Source organism: Colletes latitarsis, chromosome 6 (genome assembly GCF_051014445.1).
Source record: "Colletes latitarsis isolate SP2378_abdomen chromosome 6, iyColLati1, whole genome shotgun sequence".
Lineage (NCBI taxonomy): Eukaryota > Metazoa > Arthropoda > Insecta > Hymenoptera > Colletidae > Colletes > Colletes latitarsis.
The window spans coordinates 14,245,750-14,273,519 of record NC_135139.1 but is presented as its reverse complement, the minus strand read 5'-3'; the positions used below and the strand labels follow the sequence as shown (position 1 = coordinate 14,273,519).

General features: G+C 35.2%; 2 protein-coding genes across 3 annotated transcripts in view; one reads left to right on the top strand and one right to left on the bottom strand.

Moving 5' to 3' along the window:
- Positions 1–5,303: 5,303 nt before the first annotated feature.
- LOC143342774 (dipeptidase 1) overlaps positions 5,304–27,770 on the top strand; it is a 185,205-nt gene continuing 162,738 nt past the window's right edge. For both annotated transcript variants that reach the window (XM_076766995.1, XM_076766994.1), the window contains exon 1: positions 5,304–5,737. In XM_076766995.1, the coding sequence (XP_076623110.1) occupies positions 5,732–5,737 (6 nt within the window). In that variant the 5' untranslated portion in view covers positions 5,304–5,731. The remainder of the gene's footprint in view (positions 5,738–27,770) is intronic.
- On the bottom strand, positions 21,727–26,646 carry LOC143342772 (esterase FE4-like). Its single transcript, XM_076766991.1, has 8 exons — positions 26,420–26,646; positions 25,254–25,542; positions 24,798–24,983; positions 24,463–24,656; positions 22,737–22,893; positions 22,328–22,654; positions 22,102–22,246; positions 21,727–22,048 (listed from the first exon to the last, which is right to left on the bottom strand). The coding sequence occupies exons 1-8, from the start codon at positions 26,552–26,554 to the stop codon at positions 21,913–21,915; spliced, it is 1,569 nt and encodes a 522-aa protein (XP_076623106.1). The 5' UTR covers positions 26,555–26,646; the 3' UTR covers positions 21,727–21,912.

The following is a 27,770-nucleotide window of genomic DNA, read 5'->3' as shown; positions in this document are numbered from 1 at the left end:
AAAATGGAAATAAACGTGTTAATATTAATTACTTGTTGCGATAATAAATACGAAAATATCGTCGAATTAATTTTAATTATAAAACGTAATTAAAATATTTATGAATACTTAATATAAATATGTAAGCATTTGGTTATTTATTTTGTACTTGTGGATTTAAAATACTCACAAATTCCAAATCTGAGATTGCTAAATTTTGTCTTAAAACAATTTTTTATTATTGCCGCGTTGTAAGGAGAGAAAACATTGGTAAATGATATGATAATGTGTGATTAGCCATGTTGTGTATTGATTATAATATTCTATAGCTGACAAGAAACAAATAAATCGTACTCAAGATTATTTCGACAGACATAATTGTATTTGTTTTCATCTTATTGTTAATTATTACGCCACGATGGTGATACGTAGTTCTATTTAAAAAAATACTTATGAACTTGAAATCTCGAAATACATTATACTGACGCAATTTTTTTGCTTATGGTAATATTTGTTTCTTTTAAATAAAAAATGTTTCCTTCCGATATTTCGTTCTGTTTTCGATCCTAACAGAAATATTTAGGTGTGCTGGTTTTCGTGGCTCACTATGTATACATTACAGAAGAGACAGGCACATTCGTTATGCTGCTGTATGATACGCTCCACATAGAGAACGAAATATCATTCGTGAACATACAGAATACATTTTCAAAGATAATCTAAATTATCATAGCGTGCTCGTTGGTTACTTCAACGTAGATGGGAATAACCAACGGAGTAGACTGTGTCAGTCAGTATTATTCGCATACGTTCAAATAAAATTCATTATACTACTCGGTATAATACGTACCTATGTATATTTATAGACACAGTCTTTGGCTTCGGAATCATTTACGTTACTAATTACATTTATTCTATGCTTGTCATCCTTCGCGTTACCGATTTACGAGTACAGTTAGTTAGAACAGATAAATGCCATACACTTATCTTCGCCTACCACTACTTCCTCAGTAGCATTAATTATTATTAGCCACTATATTGTTTGGTATTAAATCAACTGTAGTTACTCTGTTATTGGTTATTCAATAAGGATCTACAATTTTAACTGGGCTTGAAATTATTGGAAAATGAATAATACACAAAGGATGATTACACAATTACCCTTTGAATCACTGGCCGTAATTATTATGGTTTAACTTTACTGAATGGACAAAACCCTCCCTTTCTTTTAACAATGGATTATTTGCAATATATTTTCAGTGTGCATGTATAAACTTAACCTACATTAACCTTACACAGCTTTATCGAATATCTATTGCTTTATTCTATTTTTATTTATTACAAAGCATTGTTCAAGAATATAATGATGTTTTCATTAACATGTACATGTAGGATATTTTCGTTTCTTTTGAAAATACAAATAGGTCAAAAGAGAAGGTTTTGATAAGTTGAAACTTTATGAGTACTTTTTTAGAAAAGTATATGGCTTGACTAAGTTTATACTGCGAATGATAAAAAATAGTATCGTTTTTGAATTGGTTATTCATGCAAATACAGGGTATTCGGCCATACCTGAGAAAAATTTTAATGGGAGATTCTAGAGGCCAAAATAAGACGAAAATCAAGAATATCAATTTGTTGATTGAGGCTTCGTTAAAAAGTTATTAAAAAATTAAATTAAAAAATCATTTTCGGTTGCGGGGGCCAATTACAATAATTTTTGGTCAATTAACACACCCCCGAAATCCTACTCACTTTCGAGACAAAAATTCATTACTGAAAATATAATGTCTGACCAGGAATATTCTACTTCGACAAAAAAAATTTCAATTCGTTTTGGAAAAATTATTTTTGATTGCGGGGGTCAATTATAATCATTTTTGGCGAATACACATACCCCCGAAATCCTACGTACTTTCGAGAAAAAAATTCTTTACTGAAAATATACTGTGTAGCCGGAAATGTTTCTATGACTTTTTAACGAAGCCTCAATCAACAAATTAGTTTCCTTGATTTTCGTCTTATTTTGGCTTCTAGAATCTCCCATTAAAATTTTTCCCAGGGGTGGCCGAACACCCTGTATAGTTTACATATGGTTCCTGAAGACTTGGATATCGTAAACCTACACACAGCCAAATGAGTTTTTAATTTTCAGACGGTTTTTTCGATCGTGGAGCTCGGAGGCGTTTCGTCATTAATAAACCGCCCCAGAAAATATGATTTAGCTGTCCTTTTGTCCCTACATTTACGCCCTGCCCTTCAAGGTCGTTTTCAAGGGAGAATTCTCCTACCAACGCTTCACTTTAATCAATTTAAACCTCGTACCAATTTCTAGACTCGAATCACCTTAGTCTCTAAACGGCTGAAACCACATTAGTCTTCTTAGTGTTGTTTTCTTTTGGACGCTTTGAATTAGATGCACAGATGCACAAAATATCGTATTCAAGCGATAAAATATCACATGAGATCGTTTCAATTGTGAAAGCATTTAAATTGTGTTTGTAATCGTATTAAATTTCCTGAAATTTATACCATTTATAATTTATAGTATCGACGCGATTAAATGTTTGAAAAGATTCAATGAGGTATTGGGGAAATATTGACATATTGTATTTGCACAAATATGTGGGCCATTGTTTTGCTTTATATTTCAGAACTGTTTCATCAAAAACTATAAAATTTGATATACTGATTTCCGTGTATGGACCATTAATATCATTCAATTTTTGAAAAAAAATAACCTTAATTCTTTATTGTCCTCATATACCCTATTAGAAGTTTTGTCGACGTCGTTTAGTTTTAATAGGTCCCGTTAGAAGTTTTGACCATTAAAAGAGAGAAAACTTGAAACGTTCGAATATAATGTCGTGAAAGTTGCGCAACAACGTTTCTACCTTTTAAAATAATAATTTCATATACTTGGAAGTAGCTATGAGAATCGGAGTTCCCTTCGCTGACAATAAGATTCGTGACGAGACTTTCGAAAGGGAAGAATTAATGCTCCGAACGTGTTCATTTCGTTCGTTATTTTAATTCAATTAAAAGTTTCAGCGCGCAGACCAGCAGTAGCACCGCACCAACAAAAACATCCTGAGTGATCCAGCTTGCCGCTGTCAGGAGAACGCTTTAAAGGGCATGGCACATGAGCGTTTGTGTTTGCAGTTGCATTTTGCTACTGAACGTTTTAGCAGTGGCCTCAAAGGAAGATTTTTAACTGTGGGTCGTAAACGGAGGCTCTAGATCGTCCGTTTTCCTAACTAACGATCGAAATCCTCAGTTTGGAAACGAAGGCGCTCAGTAACAAATTGATTTATTTAATATTCTTCAAATCTACAGTTCAAAACATTATATTTGTTTGTTGAATTTTTCATTTAATTTAAACTGGGTGGACTATTATTCCTTTATCAGTTTTATTGACTATTTATTCTCAGTTTAGTATCTGCAATTTTCCCACGCGTTTAGACATCTATGACTGTGTTGTCCAAATTGATTCGCGAGACATATGGAAATAGAAAAGCAAAATTCCAAGCAAACATAAACATAACTGTTCTTCGTATGAAGATATTGAAGCTGCAATCAAACCAGTTTATGAAGATTTTATTGAGGACAATTTGTTACAGCTGAACAGAAATAATAACGATTACACGAGTTCCGTGATCTGGTCGTTGAGTCCAAAAATATTTTCCAGTTGCGCTAAAACGATCGAGATTACTTGCCTACATTGTTACAAACATTTTTATCGATGGATACATAACAGTTTCATCAGTGATAAAAGTCATAAATCTGGATGTTGGGTTCGGCTCCCACAATTTTTGGGGGAAAAACGATAAACACTGATTGAACGCAGCAGGACAACGAGCGAAAGCGATAAAATTGGTTCGTCAATCTCGTAGAGCGCGCACAAAATAAATCGGGAATATAGCTGTGGAACTAAAAGACTTATATATAAAAAAATAACTAATTAGAAGTGAGTTATATAAATTACTAACTTTATTTTCTTTTGCGTTTTCCTTGAATAATAGTTTTTAAGTTGATCACCACAGAATCTCGGAATCGATTCATTGTTGTACTATATTTTAACACAAATTTACAAGATATACATCGAAGTGAATATATTTATTTATAGCTTCATGCTAAAAGCTCCCAAATATTGGTATCTTTTTAGGAGATCAGGTTAGTTAGGATGGTAACAAACTCTAGCACTTTGAAAAATTCAATTGTTTTTGTTTGCATTTCTTATAGCCTAGGATCTTAAAAATATGAGAAATATTTTATTAAAACTCGTAAAAATAGCGTAGCTATAAATGTTTTACCGCGCAAGTGTTGGAAGCGACAACGGCGAGACCTTTAGCCTTTGTTGAAAATAAAACTATACCGCGAATACATAAAAAGTAATGTAGGAACTGAATTGAAAGAATGCATCTAGAATGGACGGAATTTAGTTTTTAAAATTCTCCCACGGGATACGGGATTAAAACCAAGCAATGACGAGCGTACACGTCGAATGCAGGGTAAATGCTTCTATTATAAATAGACTGCCGATGTTTATGCATTTATGGAAAAGTTTAATTCTCACGAAACTACAGAATACACTTAACATGCGAAAATATAACATTGTTATAACAATATGACATTGTTACTAACACATTGCCACGTCATCCATATATGGGTGCCACGAATTTTCACTGATGAGCAAAGAAAATGATTTCTCAAGATTAGATGTTAAAGAAAATAAATCTTGATAGGACACTTAAATTTTAAAGAGGCTGTAAAAATAAATTCTACGATAAATTGTGGATATGCTAGTTTCCAATTGTCCAAAAAAAGAGTATCGTTTTCGTAGACAATTTAAGGGGTTTGGTCTGGCAGTCAATGTGTTAAGTAAGTAGATGATAATTTTTTATTTTACACGACGAGTATACACGGTCAACCACATCGCAATAGAGCTTTGGATCGACGTGTACACGCGTTTCACGCAGTTGGCTGATGAAAGAACTTGACTGGGTCCTTCCATACATATAAATGGTCACGAAGGTTAAAAAATTCTTAGTTTGTATCTAACACGATCTTAGAGTGGTCATGAACAAAGTCTCCGTGGTCCGGCTGAGCACAACAAAAACACATTGTTAACACGACCGAGTAGCAGTGTAAGCTCGGAAGCGTGCACGAAGCGCGCATCATTTTTCGCAGCGACACGCCAAAGAAATTCGGGGGCAACGGGTAGAGGGTTCGCGCGAAGGGGGATGCTTTCGAGGCCGAGTAGGGAGCTTGCGCCTAGCCAGGCCGACTGGTTCGAGCAGCAGCCAGTCGCCGGCTGCCGGGCCACGACCTCGCATCTCGCTCAGATCGCTCCTACCCTCGACGTCGAGTTTTCGCGGTCACGCTTCTCGCACTCGATCGAGTCTTCCTATTTCGTTACCGACCACGCGAGTCGAAACCACTCGCGTCCTATCCCAATTTCACGCCAGTTTCCCCGTAACTTCGGAACAACCAAAACAGTGACGAGTCGAGCGTCCAACGTTTTTCCAGAGAGAAATTCTGTGCGGGGCAGCGACAGTGACACAACGTCTGGAACCAGTGTGAAATAGAATCTAGGAATACCAAGACAGGGCGTATCAATTCTTTTATTTTCGATTTTGAAAACACAAGTTATCGTTTGGGGATGGCGAATGGATGACAGACACAGGCATCGCGATCCGGCGCTGGTCAAAGGTGTTTTTCGGCAACGGGGGAACCATGTGAGGCTTCGACCATGAGGGTGAGTTGTAGCTTTTCTTAACCCGAGGTCTCTTTTCGTGCAATGTCTCTGCGCAATCGTGTCGCGGAATATAAATATTCCGACGATACGAACCCCGAAGGTGCTCGCGAAGCCCAAGGGTCCATCGAAGTTCGGTGGAAATTCTCAACAAAGTTACGATCGCACCGCCGTTTAAGCCCACTCGTTGCGTGTGCTGATTTATAGCGCGCTGAACGAACCACGTAGCTTCCGGGACGAAATTATTTTCACACGACCGCTGTCGGGATTAAACGCTCTCGCGGAAGGACGTGTGTGTTACCTCGTGGGTAGCGTGTATCGAACGGAAGATCTGTCAGCTCTGATTGCTTCGTGTTTCGAAGAACTTGTATCTTGGTGGACTCCCCTAGTATGTAGATGACTTACGTGTTTTGTAATATTGGGATGCAAATTGAATACGACTAGGTTCGTTGGAGTCTTCGTGCATTGAATATTTGTTTATTGACTGATAAGGAAAGTGGTACGGTTGTCAATCGAAGTACGTGGTGTTTGGGAAAGTTAATATTGTTATATTTTTCAAATCGTTGAATTACAATCCGTTGTCAAAATTTTGAAACTTTTAATGGAAAATTCTCAATTACCAGCGAAGTAAACATTTTGATGTAAAACTCAAAAATTGAAATCATAAATTTAATTCGCTTCATACCTGTCCTATTTTGAAAAATAAGAACTCTAATTATGTATAATGCTATTAAAATATTAAAAAAATTAAGTTGAACAAATTTTGCTTTCGTGTGTGAAGACTTTTATGAACTATTGTACACATTTATTACATTTCGTGAAAATACATGATAGTTTTAGTTCGACTTTTTTTGCATTTCTTTCAAAATATTTTTGTATAGAGTCAATTCTTTCACATTTTGTTTTAATTTCTAATGTCATTGAAGGATCCATGTCGTAAAGAAAGGTGTAAAAAATTGTCATTTGTAGCGACGGAGAGATCCGCGATTTCGGAGGACACTGCAACTATAAAAACCGCGTAGTTCGAGGGACAATTGTAATGATAAAACGTCAACCTCGTCAAGCACCGACAAGAAGCGCGATCGATTGTAGAAATTGACCCGTTTTTAATTTGCGACTGCATTTCGCGGTACACTTTATCCTAGAGGAAACGTCGATCTTCTGTCTCCTGATGATCGAATAGCCAATCGCGTTAGAGAAACCTCCGGATAATTGTCACCAAACCCCGCGGCACGATCGCCACAGACAATTCAAAATGACTTCGAACGGAACAGTCGACCTACAACCGTGATGAATAGAGAACGATGTTTACGCAGCGAAAATCGAGATAGGTATCATACAAAGTACAATGTCAAACATTCGAGTCTGTGTAACTGTACCTGCACATAATTACAACTCATTCGCCAGTGGCATTTGAAACAGTCGTTCAAAATTAATTTAGCGTTTAATAATACTGTCCGGAATTTTACCTTTCAATAACAACTGGGTGATCCTTGTAAAGCCTCAGCCTCTAAACAAGAATCGAAAAGAAAAATAAAATACAAACGGTTTGAGTTTTGAAAATATAGCGATATACAATTAGTCGACCTCAGATGAGGTTCCAGAGGCTTTTCTCAGTGGAGAAAGCCTCATCGGGTCTTTTAAGAATCCTTTTATGGTGTCTAAGACAACAGATTGGTTCATAGAATTTTAATTTCGATAGCTGATCATGGACAAGACGGAAATAAGTATCTTAATAAACCTTGTGCATTTCTAAATTTTTTACATTCTATTCGGTATTCCAATTAGGATTTAGGAAATGATTATCACAGTTGGTCTATTGTCTAGCAATAATACGAGACTCACGAAGAGCTGTGCATCGCGTACGTCGTAGGATTTCTGGTATCTTGATTGGACCTCGTTCGTTTGTAGATTCCTTGTATCTTATTCAGCACAGCAATGCAAATTGAATATACAAGATACATGGGGGTCTCCACAACTCGGGTATTAGTTTAATACTTGACAACAAAGAGGAATTCATAATCAAGCGTGCTCCGCGTTCGTCTTAATACAATTCCCAATGTTCTTATGGATCTCGTACGTTTCTAAATTCTTTGCATCTCATTTCATGTTGCGTTACAAATTGACTATGGTCATAGTAGCCTTACTACAATTAGTTTACTTCTCAAGAATAAAACGGTATGGATGGAGCTGTGTACCCTATTCGTTTTTGGAGAATTTTTACAATTTCGCTTATTTTGCTACAAATGTGTAAATTAGTATTTTTGTAAAATCTATAATGTAGAATTATGTGTTTTTCCCTCCTCAGTGGTACTATATCTACTATTAATATAGTAAAAATATTAATTCATACATAACCCAAGTAAAAATCTAATCATTTTTTAGTAGTAACGTGGGAACAAAGTCGAGCATTTAGAGATCAAAATTGAAATTGGGCACTTATAACAGAAACAAGCGTTCTTTAAATTTTCGTGATGGAAAATAAAGCAAAATGAGAACCGAAACATACCACCGATCTTTTGTAGTTTCGCGAGTGGGCGGCTAATCTCGCGTAAAGTTTTTCCTCGCGGTGTCAACGTGGAAGATAACGAAGTACTTCGAAAGACGAAAACGGCGCGATAAGCTGGCAAAACTCGAATTTCGGGTCGGTCCGTCTGTAAACGAAAGTTGAAACCGTCTCGCGTAATCTATTTAATCCTATTATTAATACGGAGACGAAAATAATATGGGTTGATGATGTCTGTACGCCTGAGCGTATGATTCGATTTTGGCGTTCGACAAAAAGCGTATTCTGAGTTGCTCGGAAGCAAGTTTTTTCCCGGGTTCAGTGTATCGAAGAAACTCGTCGTGAAATTCGATTAACGATTATCCACGCCGCCAGGAAATGGAACTGTCACTTTGGCAGTCACCTGTGGCGACACCTCCCACGCACGCCGGCAGAGGGACATGCTCAACTTTTGCTTTTCTCACGAGTACTCGACTGACCTAGGGAATATTCCTAGACTTGCTCGAATAATACGAAAGGATCGTTGGATGTTCATAAATCGTGCAATAAAATTATGGAAAACATTTTGATGATGTAATATTGTATATCTGTTTAAGTTTAATTACATAATTACATAATTGAGTGAATGTTATTAGACGTTTAAAAAAACCGAAGCAATAGATTTTTGTTTAGTTACATATGTTCTCTTCTTTGCTCTTGAAAAACTGTATGAATTTATGCGGCAAGATGAACTTAAATTTGCCATTGATTTTGTCATTAAATTTTCTTTTCAAAGATGAAGCGTATTTGGGCATTAATTATGTGTTTTTCATTTATCCAACATCAGTTTCATGCAGTCAGCAATGAATGTATGAACTGTAGGTTGTTTTAGAGAATGGCACCAATTTAAAAATTTTTATTTTTGTGATCCAGTGTGGTCGTAAATAAGTGCTAATCAAATCCACAGCAGCGGAGAAATTTCGCACAACGGTAGTGTTATTATTCATTCCAGAAGCGTCGCATGGATCTCTTGCGAGACATTTCAAACAATTTTCTTGCACGCTCGTAAACTTAGCCGACTGCAGGCAAAGCATAAATATTTCAGGCATAGCTCTTCTGAAAATATAATAAAACGACGCTTCCGGTCGGGCAAACAATTCCCTCGAGCTGCCTTTGATGTACATGTCAATACTCGAATGCAATAAATATGTCACCGATCGGAAGCTCTGATGCGCTATAGACGTATATACTGTAGGTATGTAAATGACAGTAAATTTTTCATTTTTGTGATCGTGGTTGCGAATTATCGAATTTCCTTTTAACTTAATTGGAAACTAATTTCGAAATTATTATAATTCACATTTCAAAAGTTGTGATACAAGGATTAGCATCTGGAATTAAATAATTTTGGTTATTAATTAATTTTTAGTTATTCGTAACCAGAGTAATTAATTAAAAATTAATATTCTTTGGTAACTGGTAGGTGTCATTTGCTTCCATGATTTTATTCAGGACCAAGACAATATTCGAATGAGTTAATGAAAAAGTATTATAATTGAGTATACAATAAATATCGAAAGTATTTAAAATAATAATAAAATAGGAAGATAGACCTAATCCAGAAAAATACTTTTTTTGTCACGTTTCATGTAATATGTATTATCTTGTGTTTATTTATTTATTTGCATATCCGAATTATTTACTCATTAACACGTGTACTTAAGTTTTCGAGCATATTTTGTTAAGAATTTATTATGAGTCTTTTGTCGATAACGAAATATGTTTATTTGAAAAATTAATCGTAAATAAAATTAGCGAATGATTTGTCTCTCAGCGGTTCGCGTTTCCAAATTAAATTTCAAATTATGGATTCAGAGTACCGGATTAAGGGGGTTCGTAATACCATTGCGAGTGAAACTCTCGAAGCGTGTGCGTTTCGTTCGGATGAAACGAAAATTGTGTTCGCATTTCCCTTTGTGTCGAGCCTCCTTTGACATTTCTGATGCGCAGAATCTTCGGATCTGAATAGAATCCAAGAAAATCGCGCCATTTTCACCGTTTTTATGCACGCCCTGTTTCTTATTATGAGAAATGTACTGATTAATTATCTACGTCACATAGACTACAATGTCTAAATATACCACTTTGGAAAATATACTAACACTATAACGAAGTAATCGATACAATGAATAAATATTCATTACTTCCATATTACAATTTATTTATGAACCCAAGCTGGATATTGTAGTCGATGTAAATATTTATATATGTCATCGCTAATTTATAGTTTGCCTGTGTCGAGTGATAATCTTCTTATACTAATGACACGAGCTTAAGTGATTTTAAGTTTTAAAGTATTTTAACTGTCCTTTTGCAACATGTTTTAATCCCTTAAGTACAGAGATTAAAGATATGATTATCAGGTTGGATATGACGGTTTTGCAGCTTTCAACGTAGAAATAATAATACACTACTTTATACGTCCCATAAATATACTTCACTTTAATAAATCGTACAAAGAGGAATAACTTTTATCATTTTCATATATATGAAAATCTAACTTTCATCTGGTTTAGTACCATTTAATAATAATAAGATTATCGATCACTGTCAAGTACGTTTATCAATAATTCTTTATTTTCATTTCAAAATAAACATGTAACATGTAACATGTTTATGTAAAAGTAACATGTATATAAGTGTATTTATTTCTGTTTCATTTGATGTTTTAAATACTAAAATGAAAAAGATGCATATGTTTAAATGGTAAAGTTATAAATTATAACAAAACTATAGCATTAATAAATTTTTTTTTACATGTTTTTGATATTAAGTTAAACTATTTTTTACGAATCGATGTATCTTTATATAATTGCCCGAAAAAGATAAATAAAGAAATGGTAAAAATTGAATCTGAAAAGCAATAAGTTGCATTCAACGAACGCCATGCAAATTGCTCGTTTCCCACCGCGTGCAGAATTCGATTTCCGGTCTTGTTCTACCTCGAGGGTGCATCGTAGCCACGAACGACAATCAATCACCGCGATAATTAATGATGCCCATTTCTAATTATCCGTGTCCCCGTTGATCAGTATCCGTGCTTTCTGTTCGATCGAACGGTGTCGACGTTGTAGAACGCGCACCAACGGGGGATGTCTTCGAATCGTAAATCCCTGGCCAAGAACACCGTTTAGCGCACTCGACGCTCAGCTTCGAAAATCCGTGCGTTGCTATCAACGCTTTGTGACGTTTGGACAATCATATATTTATGATTTTATAAAGAAATGACATCAGATATAAGTTTACGTTGTTCAAACGTAATAAACTCTAATCTTATCAAAATTGTGTTATAACAATGACAAATAATTGCAATAGGACTCCCCAGATTATAGAAGACAATGCGTAGGAATTCATGATGAACTTTTCCACCAGATAGAACAATATTCAAGAAATAAAACCTGATAAAACCAAGAGAACTGGAAGCATCCTTTTGTCTCTTGGTTAAGAGTCGTAAACTTTATTACTTTATACGTGAGTTGCAAACTTTGTTGTAATTTGCGTATTTAGGAACTCAGTCTTATGTTTCATATTATGTCACAATTTTTGTTAAATTTACATAAAACGTAGGAGCTGTATTATGACTAGTCTGCATATCTTTCTGCAAATTCATATTTTACTTTAAGTATTTCTTATATTTTTGCATATTAACTGTATTCTGTAATTTTTTGAGAATTAAAATTTCCCATAAATTCATGAACATCCATAGTCTAGTTATGACTTTTGAACTAGGTTTGGTACGTTGATCGAGACGCCTGCGATTTCGACGCAGATCACGTGGAAATTGTGGTGCGACGAAAACGGTCGTGACTCGATGGAAAAAGAGCCACGTGGAACGATGCTGGGATACGTCCTTTTTCATTTTTTTTTCGATTCTTTTTCTCTTTGTATTCCTCGTCTCGAACCCGGCGTAACGATGCACGAACAAAAAGCGGCCGTAACGATATGTGGAATCGCGGAAATTTGAATTTCCAAGCGTAGCTATGCCTCGACGTACATTAATGCACGCGTTACAAATAATGTCAGCCACGTTGGCAAGCATTTGCATTTTTATTGTAATAGTTGGTGAATTCGTTCGGTGACCGACTTCGAACTTCTCAGACGGTCATTGTGTTTTAATGCGACCGGGAATAATGAAGTTTGAAGAACGACCAGACTAAGAAGCACTCGGTAAATCTACTCAGAGCACGCATTGATGTTGCCCCAAGTTTTTCTGATATTTCTGATCGTGAATTCCGTGGAGCTTTTTCGAAAAGATTTTACTCTGTTCGAATCACGTGCATAGTCGCCCGTAGGTTTTTAAAGGACAATAATTAAAAGTAAAATTCTGTTCCACGAATTCTATTCTATAATACAATTTCGTTTGTACTTTAAAATCTTTGATAGTCAATTTAGAAATTTACTTAACGTTTTGCTAGCGTCAAATAACCGTATCGAGTAAATTCATCTTTTGTAATCGTTCTCTTTGCTGTATAAAACCTCGCGGTCGGTTGCAAGTCATATTTATCAGGAGGCGATGGAGCATTCGAAGTTGGAACATAATCTAACGATTCGCTAATACATTTGCCTGTAATTCCCCGCACGGCCGTCGCCAAAATAGTGATCGAAATTCGCGCGCGAACCGCGCTTTCATAATCCTCTTACATTTTCAGTTAACTGGGTCGTCGGAAATTATACGTTGTTGAATTCTCGCCCTGTCTGTCTCGGTACGTACAGCCCAAACGCAGTTATGGCGGATGCAAAAATAAATCGGAACCGTGTCGACGAGACCGGGACCAAAAATTCGCTGGCGGGGTAGAAATTATCCGATTAACGGAAATAACAATGTTTCTCTTTTCGTAACGCGCGCGTAATTCGACGTCAATAACGGTAATGAAATAAATTTTAAATATATAATGGTAAAGGTAAATCGTAGAACTTCTAAGGTGGGGGGGGGGGGGGGGAATTTGTAAAATAACACTAATTGATATCTTTAAAAATATCTCAGAAATTTAATTACGTTCCTTGCCTGATTCTGAATTTCATTAAACTTGCTAAAAATAAACACACGAAGTCGAAGGATAGTAACAATAATCGTAATTTATGGATACTTTACTCTTTATTACTTGGTATATTCTATAGATTCAAGTTACTTTTAGACATTTTTGTGTACTTTCAATGGCACCGTTTCCTTCCTGCTAGCTTAATAAAAAGCGCGCTTCTGGGCTCTTTGTCAGCAGCAATATGTAACGCCTTTTGTTCAATTCTACTGTATCCGACATTCATAGAATATCGCAAAGATATGATATATTTTCTAGAATCGTGACAAGTCGTTTCATCCAATTACTATCTGGTTATCATATATTTTTTGCCATTTGTTTCCCTTCTTTTTTTTTTTTATTTTATGACTTATGATGTTTCAAGTAATATAACTGATATTAATTAATCAGTTCTTTTATAAAAACTTTATACCCAGTGGACTCATCTAGCATTTATTCTTTTCTTAAAGTCCCTTTTTTTCAAGTAATTTATAGTACCTTGGAAAAAATGTCTGTAATTTGTATAAGATTGTGCAAGATTTAGTTTACCTGCGCGAGGAATAGGGAAAGTGTTCGAAAATTGTGCATCTCATTAAATTCTGAACAAGGAATTTGGAGAAATCGATGACCAAGCGAAGGTTTGTGTTAATGGAGGCTGATGAGAGCCCTTTGGTAATCAGCACAGGAGGCGAATGCACCATAAAGGGCAGCTTGCTTTGATTATACTTCGACGTTTGATAATGAACGTTCTAAATTTCACATAATTCTACTAAAAACCAATTACGTACTCAAATGAAACTGCAAGTTTTATACATTTGTTTTGGACACACTCCGCAAATAAAAGTTTGATCGCTTCCATATTGATCTTAACTTCGTATTGAAATAATCATTCAAATCGAAATTTACAGGATCAAAATTTTATTAGGCCTACCGTTAAATTCTTACCGATTTTTAAGTGAAAAAAAGTAATACATTTGTATGCTTCTCATTAATATTTAATTTACATTGTAATTTCTACTAATAGTAACAACTTTTTCTTATCTCGTTGATAAAAAAGACACTGTGTCCATAATTTATATGTCTGTTAAACGATCAAGTCTTCCCAATGGACCTAACATCAGAACAAATTTTCCAAGCTAAAGAACAAACTTGGACGTCATTTATGAATTTCATTCACCTTCAGTTACACAAGTTGATTGTTTATCTGTATTATAAAGTTTTGTATCGCATGCATTTACACACAATAATAGAAAGTTTCTCAGACAAACTTCGATTTGTTCTCCAAGATCTTTCTCGTCGATCCCTTTCTAATAACCAATTAAAAACCAATGAACATTCAATATCGATTCACGATCCTGTTAATGTAATACCAATAACTGATAGAACCTGGTCTTAGGCAATTTCTACGGAGCTCACGGGACCGTAGTTGTTCCAAGATAAAAAGATGAAATTATTGAAAGAAAAGTTATCCCTGGCGGCGGGACAGAGGCGATCACTCGAGTTGGATTTGCATGTTTAATGCAATCATGCTAATCGATGAAAAAGTTTCATCGGCACGAAGCTGGAAAGGAAACCGTGGGGCAACGATCCGGGGGTACAGAGGGAAAAGGATTATAAGAGAAGCGCCACGCTCTTTGAAGGCTGGTAAGCATCCTATAACCGCCCGGAATGTTCCAAATCCGACGCGCGAAAAGTTTTCCGAATATCCGCGTTGCTGCTGGCGTACCAACTGGAACGAGCAACATTTAAATTCATGGCAATCAAATCCGATTGAAAAGTTCAACGTGACCTCAACTTCTGGGGTAGTTATCGCGTGGAACGTGAAAGAAATGAAAAAGAACGCGACAAGCGTCCTCCGCGTATCCGCGACACGTTAAGGAGTGAATTTAAAAAGATTCAGCAACGAAAGATTTACTCCGTCCGTCTGGAGTTATACTATTTAAACCAAAAGTATTTGAAACAGAATGTTTCGTTTGACACACCCTCTGACGAATTTTTGTATTTTCATTCGTATAAAAAACGATTCTATTCTAGAAATTCTAGTAATTGCGACATTTTATGTTTGTTTTAATTCACTTTTGTGTTTACATTTTAAATTCTGTTAAAAAAAATATTCTCTCTTCAACAAGATTGTAATGTAAATGTGGGCTCGAATTTGATTTGTTATTTTGTTCGGGTTCATACGAGCCAAATCGAAGCCATTTGCATACAGGGAAAAATATCAAAGTACTCAGGGAAACAAACGCAAACATCCAACAAAGTAGGAAAGTGGAATCAGCTTTTGCATAAATTTTATATTTATAAGCGGATGGAAATTATTTGGAAATAACTAAGTTAAAGCAAAACAAAGTACCAGCTGTTTATGCATGATAAACATGCGAAAAACGTATGATATTTGTGCACGAAAATTATGCAATTGCATGAAAAATTTGCGAATTTTCCAGGTAGCAAGTGTATATTGTAGTAAGTATTAAGTGTGATATTAAATATTAATTTTGACAGTGAATATAACGATATTCTGTTTTTTCAAATTTTCTGTGTTTTCAAAAATATTCATAAGCATTCTCATAAAACTCATGCGTTTAATTTTTAGCTAATTAAATAGCATATCTAATTTTACCATTTTGAGTTTTCTTTAGAAAATAGGAACAAAAGTGGAACGTTATTATTAAAATAAAGTATACAGTATTGATGTTATTATTACAAGAGCATGGTACTTACTTCCATTATAAAAGTTTTATATTTTACTTAGTAATTCTTTCAGTCCTTCAAATCATACAACGACTTTACGTCGTGGAATCGATATTGCTTCCAAACTCAATGAAATCGGATTGCTCGTGAAAGGTAAAATCACGTTTAATACCAGATGATTGAACTCGAATGAGAATGATCGTCCCGAATGTACGTATAATTTCCTTAATGTAAAATTCAGTTTCGAACTTCGGTTCGTTCTCTCTGCTCGCGAACTCGCTTTGAAGACAAACCGTTGATCAGAAGAAAAAGAAACATTACATGCATTACAGATTTTTATTGGATCGAACGTTTTACACAGTCAAATATATATCTAAAGTGTATAAAATAAAGTTAGAATATGTTTGTTATCGCCTTTGGTATGTATTTGCTCCACCGTGCGACGTCCAATTAAAATTGTTGTGTGTTATTGTTTCGTAGTATACAAAGTTCCGGTTTCGACGGGTTAATTACCAAAATAAATCTATAAATTAATGCTTAACCAACGATTTGCGCGTGGAAACACCATGCTGAGTGCCAAAGCCAATAAATAAACGAATTCGTAGGAAATTTATATAGCTTCGAGACGGGTACCAACGTTGGGCGATGAGCTATGGTTCTCTGGTGGCGTGTGAAAATTTTCGCCGTAATTCTTCCTTTTAAACGAATAAGGGATCTAATTGTACGCGGTCGCGCAGCCAGCGGAAATATTTCCGCGCGAAGGGGAATGGACGGCTGGTCTCGGTCGGTCGGCCGTAGCGGCGCAAAGGAGAAACTAATACCGTGCGAGACGCCTCCAGGAAAATAATGAGAAAATATAATATCCACGTGGTGTTCCATTTTTAATTTTACGGCCGAGAAACTCGATTGAAAAGTCTGGGAGACTCGGTTCGATCCGCCCCGCGGTCCCAGCGAAAAAATAACGAAGAGTAACGAATGGGCGGTGACGGCCACGCGTGGTTTTACCAGAAAAACGAAATAATAAATGCGCGACAGCGTTGATACTGTATCGAATGAACAATGCCCGATTCACCGAAGTTTTATGAGTATCTGAAAAAGCCATTATTAAGTACAGTGGATTAGGAATCGTAAAACCGACGTTTTCGTTTACTGGATTTTCGATGAAACTTTCTATCAGAAACGATTTATAACAAAAATGAAACCACGAACGAAATTGAAATATTATTAGATTAATTCATCACTGTGACGGTTCTATGCACGAAGAAAATGAAGACGATTTTGTTGTGCAAAAAATTATTTATCAAATATTTTCTGACGCGTGGTCCTCGGCGACAGCGATTACTTATTTCCCATTGTGTCTCGTCCGCGATGAAAAACGAGCGAACGACGAGAGCACGCTGTCCCCCTTCCTGTTCGTCTAATTCATCCCATTAATCTGATTTAACCTCCCGATAAGAGGATCGCGGAAAATTGTGCAAAATTTCACCGTGCCTTTTAAGTATAAATTTGTCAATTTATATCCAAGTAATTTGAAGTTGGAAGCTGATAAGGTGAATTTTCTCCAGATTATGCTACGTCGGCGATTTCGTGAGGTAAGATCTACATAGGAACTGTCACGGGTACAACTTTCGAGTTTACTGCCTGGCTTTGAGTTGTTATTTTTCACCCTGGTTCTTATTTAGTTTTCGTTTAAAACGTATCTGGGTCTTTCTCTCGAAGATCATTTTTCAAGCTTAGATAAAATACAAAGAAGCTTAAAATACAGAATCCATGAAAAGTAGAAATTAGACACACGTGAAAGCCAAAAAAAAATACATCAAATAGCGAGAAAACTTTTAAGGCCAAACGAATGGAGTCGTCCTCGTTTGAATAAGTATATTCCGTAAAATTTTCAAGCTTAATTATTAAAAGAATATTGGAAACACGGCTGTTTTCATTAAGTGATATTTCCCGTTTTTCATAAAAGCAATACAGAGAGACATTTTTATCTGTAAATGAGAAAATTTGCTTCTACGAGAGAAAACATCCGAATCCGGAAAGCAGATGAAAACCGAGCGAACGACGCGATCACGCTGTCCCTCTTCTTTCCATCTAATTTATCCTATTAATCTGATTAAAACCCCCTCTCTGCGATAAGAGGATCGCATGGAATCGTGCGAAACAGAAGCTGTTGCGGCGGAGAAGCGTGAATGGATGCTGGTCCATCGTTTATCACAGAGTACAGCTGTTCGTAAGATATAATCAATTAATATCGCGCGGACCAGGTGGAATGGAATGCGACACAACAACGAGTAGAATGTGATACAAATGTGTGCGATATATGAGAATTGCAATAAGCTTCGTGCATTCATTCAACAACAAACAAATATAATTTTAAACAATTACTTTTGGACTTTCTAGAAAATCCTTAATACGATAGAATTCATTGTCGAAGGAAATATAATCAACATTTTTATGTTTTTAAAAAGATGAATGTATAAATTTCTTGTAATATTCACGACATACAATTTTTAATTTACACTTGGATAAAATCCTTGTAGTATGAAACAAGTGTTTTCCTGTTTGCTAAATAAATCGATCTAACGAATTCTGTTGGAGCCAACCGTACGAAATCACTTTATGGCTTGGTACTTTGTAAACAGGTTTATGAATAGTACGCATCTATGTGTGTGCTTGGACTGGACCAATTGTCCTTTAACCGTTAGTTGCTGCCAGCTAGTTTCCAGAAATACCTGGACAATGCGTTTAAGGAGATGTCAAAGCGTGGAAATGCACTTTCTTAATTGGTTTTCAAATTGTATGTTTTGACAAGCGCTTTATGAAATAATCTTTCCGTAAACTTGTTTCTCGATCAAAAGCTGTGTCTGAAATCCAAGTCCAAAACAGTTGATCAGTTTAATGCATAACATCGACGAACTCCCATTTGAAATTCCAAGTATTATGCATCGTGTTACGGGAGCAAGCGATCCCGTATTCGAACGAAACGAAATTTGAGCTGATCCTTCGAATTCGTTCAGTTTCGCGTCGAATTACTATGAAATTCGTTAGCGAGAAACGTAGTCCAACCGAGTGGAAGAAACGCAAAACTACGTGACGTTTCTGGAAAAGGAGATTGAACGACGAACCACCGACGAAAGGAAATGGTGGAAGCAAGAGAGTTAAGATAAATAAAAGCGTAAAAGGGGACGGTGCAGGTTGGATGTAGTGTTTGCATAATATATGAAAATTTCGCAGACACTCCCTCAGGGAATCATAAGATCAAGGATGAAACGGAAGGCGAAGAGATGGGACGAAGGAACAAGGGAAACTGCACTCTGCGGGTAAAAAGAGATCCAAGACTAAAAGGATTCATGGATCCCAAGAAGCGATGGGGAGTCACTGAATTTCTGGAACACTTTTCTCACTCGTCACAGGTCAAGCAGAGCCTTATCACCCTTCAGTCAACTTCTATCATTCATGAACAACGTTACCATCTCAACTATTTACAACGTATTATTTTTTTCGAAAGGTGTGCCCTTATAACGAATGGACCCAGCAAACAAAAGAAAGTTCCATAAAACTTGAGAGGTTTATTATCTTCATAAAATCATGGTTTTGTATTGGTTGCACTTTCACGTAACATTGATGTTCTAGAAGTACAATTGTCTCACATGTTCCATAATTGAAGGAGCAAATATTCTCTTTGTCGCTACATATAGTATATACTGTTTCTGTGAAAGTATGAATCACTAGATGGACCAAGTTTTCTAAATTTTCTTGTTATCTCTATGAGAAGTGCAACATTTAGAGTAAACGATTATCTTTTGAATTTAAATGTTTCTGAGCACGATCCACTCCCACGTTTTCCTCGAAGTATCAGTTACTAGCACGTTCGTTCTATCGTCTCACACTCTGTATGCGTTTGCATAATGCATAAAAATTTCAATGATGTCGAAGTTTAAAAAGAGTCTGCTATACCCAAGGAACAACTAGAGTCTCTAAATTTCCAAAATCCTCGAGCTTACGAAGGGTCACACGATCTTCTCACTTTTCAGTCGACCTGTTTTAGAAGTTGCTTCTTTTTTATGCATGAATTGCAACGCGAAGCTGCGACAGGACACGGAGCAGCTCGAAAAAGATTTTCGCCGTTCGCGCGCACCCTGCGTCGTTATGGAAATCCATTACACCTGTAACGTCGAATTTCACGGATTTCGCGAGGGAAATCCCATCGTGCCGATCTAAATGTTTCGTATCACACACTGAAAATTCAATTTCGACCAGCGCCGGTATGGACGTTTTCGTTTCCCTTTAGAACAACCCTTTCCATTATCCGTGATTTAATTTCATTGCGTTTGAAAGCGTTGAAATTGAAACTGTGAAAATAATTCAAAACCGAAGGAACGAGGAAAGTTATATTTTTTTACCGTTCGTATGAAACGAATTTGTTCACCGCGATGAAAAAGCACGATATGTTATCGAAAGAACAAAGCTAATAATAGATACATAAAAAAATTTTTAATTATGAATTTGCGTTCCTCGTTACCGAAAATTAATTGCCTTTTGCGTATAGATTGTAGCTACATTCTCATTAATTACTCGTCAAAAATGGATTAACGCAGCGCGTTTTCTAATGTCGCAAAACTGTTTCTAATAATTTATTACTGAAACGAGATGCAACTAGGGAGATCATGGCAACCTAAAGTTCGACTTCGGAGGATAATTTTAGCCGTATGTCGAAATCGATCGATGGGAAGTGGACACACGATTAATAATGGATCATATGTAGAACTAAGCGATACTGATTCCGCAATGTGATATTCCATTTGATGCCAATGCTTTCGCAATATCGTACAGGAGTTACTCGTATATGTTGCGTGTTATGCTCAACTTTTTGCAATCAAAAAATTCGAAATGTTATTCACTGCAGACCAAGAGGTATAATTAAAAGAATACAATATAAAAGGTACGAAGTACTTTTTAATAGAACAACTAGTAACAGAAGAAGGGGCTTACGCTAAATTTGAAACTTTTTTATTTCTTTTTTTTATCAATGTATTTATGAGAATTTTCCGATTAAAATAAGACCAAATTCAATACAATTTATTTTTAACCCATTTCTAACAGAGTTCGCGAATGCCACAAAAATAAATTACTATCACTCATTGAATACATAAGTATGATGGAAATTACATCGTATTTGATTTTATTTTAATCCGAAAAACCTTATAAATTATTAGTAAATTAGGTTCGTGCCTTTCTGAAAATTGAAAATTAACCATGTTTTTATAACTACAAGATTTTGGTTCTGTGTTTGTCGCAGTTATTAAAGATTTGCTGTATCCTTTCCTAAAAGAATGTAATCTATCGATGAAGGAAATCTTTGCATTATATAATCCAGATAATAGATGTCAAATTAATTAGATTTACAGACTCTAAATTATGTCGCAGAATAATCTCAATCGGAGGTTTTGACACTATCTTGCAAAAAAATAGTATAAATAATCTTTTTGCGAAACTTCCACATTTAAAATAATTACCGAACTGCCAAGTAATGGTCTGTTGCGTACATTCATCGACGAGATAGCGAAAAAGACTTTCCTCATCAAGCACATGGTCTGAGACTGACACTTGTGACAACAAACTACCCATATCGCAGTAATCGTTTTTTTATTTCAAACGAAATAAAAAATTAGACGTATCGATGTTATCTTTTTGCTTAGATGGGTTCAGTAATTCCAACTTATATCGTACGAAGTATTCACGATTTTATTGAGTTCGATAATATTCTAATGATTATTTTATTTCCTTTGTACATTTCACTAGTTTTGCGCTCACATAAAACAATCATTACATGGTATTGTAATTATCTAATAATACGTAACTATAAGAATTGTTGTAATTAAAAAGTTGTACTATTGTAGGTGTTATTCCATATTGGATAAGAACATTCATATGGAGCTTAGTATATGTGGTTTCATAGCTACCATCTTTAACTCTTCGTCAATGTTTAAATAACAAATCTTATCCTCCGTTGCAGGTTCCCAAGTAGTTTCTATAAAACCATCGTAACACGAAGTGGGATTCCTGTAATAAATAAAATTTAGCTTGGAACATCTAAACTATCGTAGACGTCTTACCCTGTTTTAGCAAAGTTAGACCACATCTTAGTCAAGCGTTCCATTATAACTCTGTCTTTTGTACCTTCCGCTGGCGGACTAGGATTTTCAGTTTTATAATGAGGGTTGTAAAGTAAGTACGACACATCATCTTGATGAGACGCTCCTAAAATATATTTGTAAAAATTAGTTCTTGAAACATGAATACGTAATATTCATCGCGCGATTAAAAATGAAATATGATCACCAATGACGAAACGTTTTATCAGGAGATCCGTGAGGGCCTTCTCGTTGCCAACGTACGAATAGTTGTAATAATAAGTGGGTGAAGATGTACTTTTTACTCGATTCTCAATAAATACTTTTATGCCGAGAACAAAGTATAAGTCACTCATAAGATCCAGCAGTTCGAATATATTGCTTTCACTGATTGGTCGCCCCTTGAAATACCAGTTCTTGATAGTTTTTACGAATTCTTCGGTTTCTTCGGGCTTTATTTTGTTCAATTGTCCTAATTTTCTCGCGTACAACGGCAAATACTCCTCGCAAATGTTAAGCCTCCTCTGGCTTTTATCTTAAATAAAAAAGAACATACGAGGTGTCCCATATATTCAACCAAAAATCGTATTGCAAAGTATTTGTTTAGATAGAATCACCTGCAAGGAATAATATGAATTCGTGTGTCGTGTGCCCTAGAAGAATGGGGATGTCGTACGCATTTGAGTACAATTGTTCAAATGGTAATGGCAAAACAGGATTTTCTGCTACTTCGTCAATATTGATTCCAAATATAAGATCGTAGCAACGTAACTCCTATAATAAAATAGAAGAGACTCCTGTATATCACGTTGTGAATATTCAATGATAATCATCAGACACAATATCTGTAGTTTGCATGTTCAACTAGTTGATCATATTAGAATTTATTATTATGTTCAAATAGATAGCTTTTCAATCAATAATTTACGATCAATAATTTTGTGGAATTTTCTGTTTTAATTTATATTATGAATCAATTTTCAATTGTCTCGTTTTAAAATACCACTTGTCATTATAATAAAAAAAATTCTAGAATTGTGAAATATTTGTTTTATTGAATTCTCTGTAATAGTTTTGAAATCTGAAATAGTTTTGAAACCTTATCTGTGGTTCTTTCTATTTTTTCTAAATAATTATAATTTAATGTATAGACCTTAAAAGCTTCGTTTAATTAACTTTTTGTCGATAAACGAATTAAGACTCTAAAAATTTCCATGCAACGAACAACATTAAGAAATTACAAAACAAACACATGTACAAACTTCGATAACCCTGTTATAAATAATCGTGAAATATTGTTCGAAAAACAATTCTATAATTTACAAGCGGAAAACGTAATCTTTAAAACTGACGGTGGATGAAATACAGAAAATTTTTGAAGTATTTCTTATTTTTAAAAAAGATTGACGACGATTAAAAATCATTAGCGAATAACAAAAACTGCTGTTGACATTGCACGTGAGTTAGCTTCTGAAAATATTATTATTGTCAGTGGTGGAACGATAGCACGAAGATTGATTCATATCGAACTTCACGGTCTTATTGGGGTCAAGAAACCATTTATCAGTAGGAAGGACAAGGTAGCTCATTTGTCGTTTGATAAGAAGCTTTATCACTGGACCTTGAAAGATTAATCGAAACTAATCAGTCTGGCAAAAAACTGCTTCCATCAAGAGTTAGCAATTCTTAATCAGTAAGAAATTGCAATTTCAAAAACTGTCAAAAAAATTTCTCTCAATATCAAGGACATAGTGATTTTTTTTAAATGGTGCCACTTTTAAATTCGTAACGACATCGAGCCAACTTTAATGATCTAGTATAATATGGTCTGGAATTCAGAAATTGTCAGGAATTATCCCGCCAGAATTCCAACCAGTTAACCCAGAATCTCTGATCATAACGTCGAACAACTGTTGCCCTATTATACGTTAATTTTTCTGAAACGTTTTGTTATTTCAAGACCAGAGTACATTAATTGTAAGTCGTTAAATTTTTGACGTTGTCTATGATAAAACAAGGTTAAAAATACATGGCCTTGATTAAAGAAATCACGATGTTCTTGATCTCTGTTGAAACAAATTTTTTTAGTTATTTTAGCAATTGCAATGTTAAAAGTGCAAGTCCTGACTAACATTTGCTTTGTCAAATTATTAGAACTGTCTGAGAAGATCGTAGGGTAATTGTATGGTAATTGCACGGTAATCAGAGATTAATTAGACGGTAATCATGATGGTAGAATATTAGTCAAATTACATTTTGTCAAACATTATCCTTTATCAGAAGCCTAGTTGAGCATGCTAATCTACAATAATTATGTAGACTCGTTAAAGCCAAACGTTTTACATGTTTGGTGAGAACAGAAGACTGGGCCTTGACGATGTCCTGGGCTGACACCGTTCGCAGAAGTTTAACAATTTCCTCAGGGTCGTTGGAATCTATTCCCAGAAGTGATGCAAGCTTAAAGCAATTCTCTGGTTTTCCTAAGCTCCAAGTACACAGCATCGTCCCACTTTGCATGATAACTTTGTGGAACAGCCCTGAGATCAATCATAATTTAATGGGTGGTAGGGTCTCGTATAAAATAGTAACATTTTGTCTTTCAACTTCGAATGTATCTTACGTTCCTTCGGCGATATTAAGCAATGTTATCGGTGGTAATAAAAATGCGTTAGACGTACCTCGCGCACGCGGCGATATAGATATGGCGTGAGCTAATGCTCCTCCAGCACTGGCACCATTAATCGTAACATTGTTAGGATCTCCTCCAAAATTGGCAATGTTCTCCTTGACCCACTCTAAGGCTGCTATCAGGTCTTTCAAGCCCTGATTTCCAGGCGCTGCACGATGTTCCAGATTTAAGAAACCTTCAAAATTTCAGTTGTTCTTTATCACGATTGAACTGCTCGTTTGTTAAATCGATTAACTTCATAAAACAAAAAGTGGAAATTTATTATGAATATAAAAAGTGAGTACTCGATCGAGTGCTCCGACTTTAAAATTAAAACAAATTGAAAACATTGAGTTAATCGAATTGGCTTGCGAGTGGCTCGATCATTAGTCGTTACAACAAAAGTTCATTATTAACGCGATTTTTTGTTTCTGAAATTCACGTTCGAAAAAGAAACGGAACTAACCGAAAGCGCCCAGTCTGTAATTGCATGAAACGAAGACGACGTCTTTCGCGAGCATGTAATCAGGTCGCATTGATTCATAATTTCCAGTTCCCGTTACGAACGAACCGCCGTGGATCCAAAATATAACCGGTTTAGAATGATGAATGGAATTAGTGTAAACGTTGAGATGAAGGCAATCCTCGTCACCGATAATATCGCGAGGCGGAAATGGCAGCCTTTGCTTGCAAAGACTTCCAACATATTTGGAGGTATCCTTGATACCTGTCCACGGAATACATGGTTGTGGATCCTGCAAGCACAAATAAAATGCATAACTCTGAACGAAAACGAAGATCAATGTATGCAACATAATATTAAATTAACATAATCCATGTAGTTTTTATCACTCTTTTTAATATTGTTTCGTAAGTTTTACGTGTTTTTTACTGATACATGATTACACATAAACAACTCTTTTGTGATTGCAATTAAAAAAAAGTTTGAAGAAAAGATCAATGGTTCAAAGAGAACTGTGTATTTTCAGTTGAATGAAGACTGAATTTCTGCGTAAATGAAAAAACAAAAATGTACGTTTTCATTTTTGTTAAATGGTACAACTAAAAATGGTCTCTTTTTGAACCATTCACTCCAACATTTTTTGCTATTGAAATTGGAAAAGAGATATAACGTGTTTCAGTTCTTTAGACCACACTGTATACGGATACCGAACCTTTACTTTGTTTTCCCTTGTTATGGTTTAAATACAAACACAATGAATTTATTTCTGAAAAAGGCTTAACGTGCGATCGAAACGTATAATGATTAACAAACATATTTTTATTGGAAAATTCAATTTTTCGTAACCGGATAAGAAATTTATTTTATAATTTAATTTAAGTAGGAAATTGATTACGTTCAGAAAAAGAATTTTTGCTAACTAAAGTCTAAGGATATTGCTGAGCGAACTAAAGGCAATTTCTTACATTTAATTTTGATTAAAAATTAGGATTTGTCGTAGGTCGATTGCGTAATTGTTTTGAAAGTCTAAAAAGTAATAAAAAACGAAGGTTAATTATTACAACATTTCGTTATTAAATTATAAATTTTCCTCTTTAACACGAGATATTTAATATGATAATTTACAGTAAAGGTATAATGCGTTTAGGTTGCCTGACGGGATATACTACCTTAAATCTGAGTTCTCCGATGGGAGGTGCTGCATAAGGTATACCTCTGAAAGCGATGTAGGAAGGTCCTAGGACACTTTTAAGCACGACACCCTGCAGTTTGCCTTGCTTCACTGTAACTACCGGCTCGTCCATTAATATCTACGTTCGCGTTTACTTGACAGAACTACACAGCACTCTACGGAGATTGTATGTTTTCCGCAGAATTTATTTGTAGCCGGAACGTATTTTAATTTTATCTAGAAGAATTCTGATCTCAGTATATCGTGTCCAAGATAAGATATTTGAATGAAAGTGATATCATGAATAAGGTTAAACACAATGTCAGATGCATTATTTATAGGAGTGTGAGGAAGGAATATTCATATCTATGACACTCATATTCAAATGTAATAAGTTACAAATAAGATACGCTTAGAAATATTGACTATTTTTAAATTAGAGAACTGTAACTCCGCAGATATCACGTGTTGAGCAAAATGTTAATTTAAATTAGAAGCAGATTGCCATTCTCTCTTTTTTTCCTTTAAGGATTGATAGTGCTAGATATGGCTATAAATCAAATTTGAAATTTGTGTGCCAGCAAAACTTAATAAGCTCAAACATTCTCTTGATCTTCTTTCAGTTTATTCTAGATATTTTTTCATTATTATAAAAATAAATATAAAATAACGCACCTACAGGCGATCAAAAACATTTACCATTCGAAATTGTCAAGATATGAATGACTGGTTTATAGCTTGAGCATTTAACATGTAATGACCACGAAGATACTAATTACTTTTTCATCCACTACTGTGTGTTATTTGAAATTTACGACTGTACGTTATTGGGTGCGATCCAAGTGCGATTTCGTTATTAAATTTCATGTTCCTCCGTTTAATGACTCCAATGATTTTCGTATAGAATATTCGTAACTTTATGGCAGGCAAACCGACAAGTTTTTTTCAAGTTCGACGAACGTAAATGTCTGTCAATGACACTTTAAACAGTAATATACTTATTGTTTGTCTTCATATTTAACACGTAACAAAAATAAGTTTTTCTTTTAGACTAGCTTATTATAATTACATTCGTAAAGAGTGAAGTGAAACGAATGTCAGTAAAGAAAATTTTCTAACAGTTTACGACATGTGTTTCTTATATTTTATGAAATCAGATAGTAATTGTAGACACATCTCTTTTTGCATTTCTTCCATAATATCTTTGTACAGTGTCAATTCTTCTTCCACGTTTTGTTTTAATTTTAATGCATCTATCATTGAAGGGTCTGTGTCGTAAAAAAAAATATACAAAATTGTTCTTGAAGACCACAACCTACTTCGAGGGGTAATTGTACATCGACTGATAG

What these genes read in the sequence shown, in the direction of transcription:
- LOC143342772 (XM_076766991.1), bottom strand. Translation starts at nt 26,554, where the DNA reads ATGGACGAGCCGGTAGTTACAGTGAAGCAAGGCAAACTGCAGGGTGTC. An exon ending in CTTCTGTTCTCACCAAACAT is followed by an intron (nt 22,894 to 24,462) that starts GTAAAACGTTTG and finishes ATTTTATTATAG; the next exon opens with GAGTTACGTTGCTACGATCT. An exon ending in GATAAAACGTTTCGTCATTG is followed by an intron (nt 22,247 to 22,327) that starts GTGATCATATTT and finishes AATATATTTTAG; the next exon opens with GAGCGTCTCATCAAGATGAT.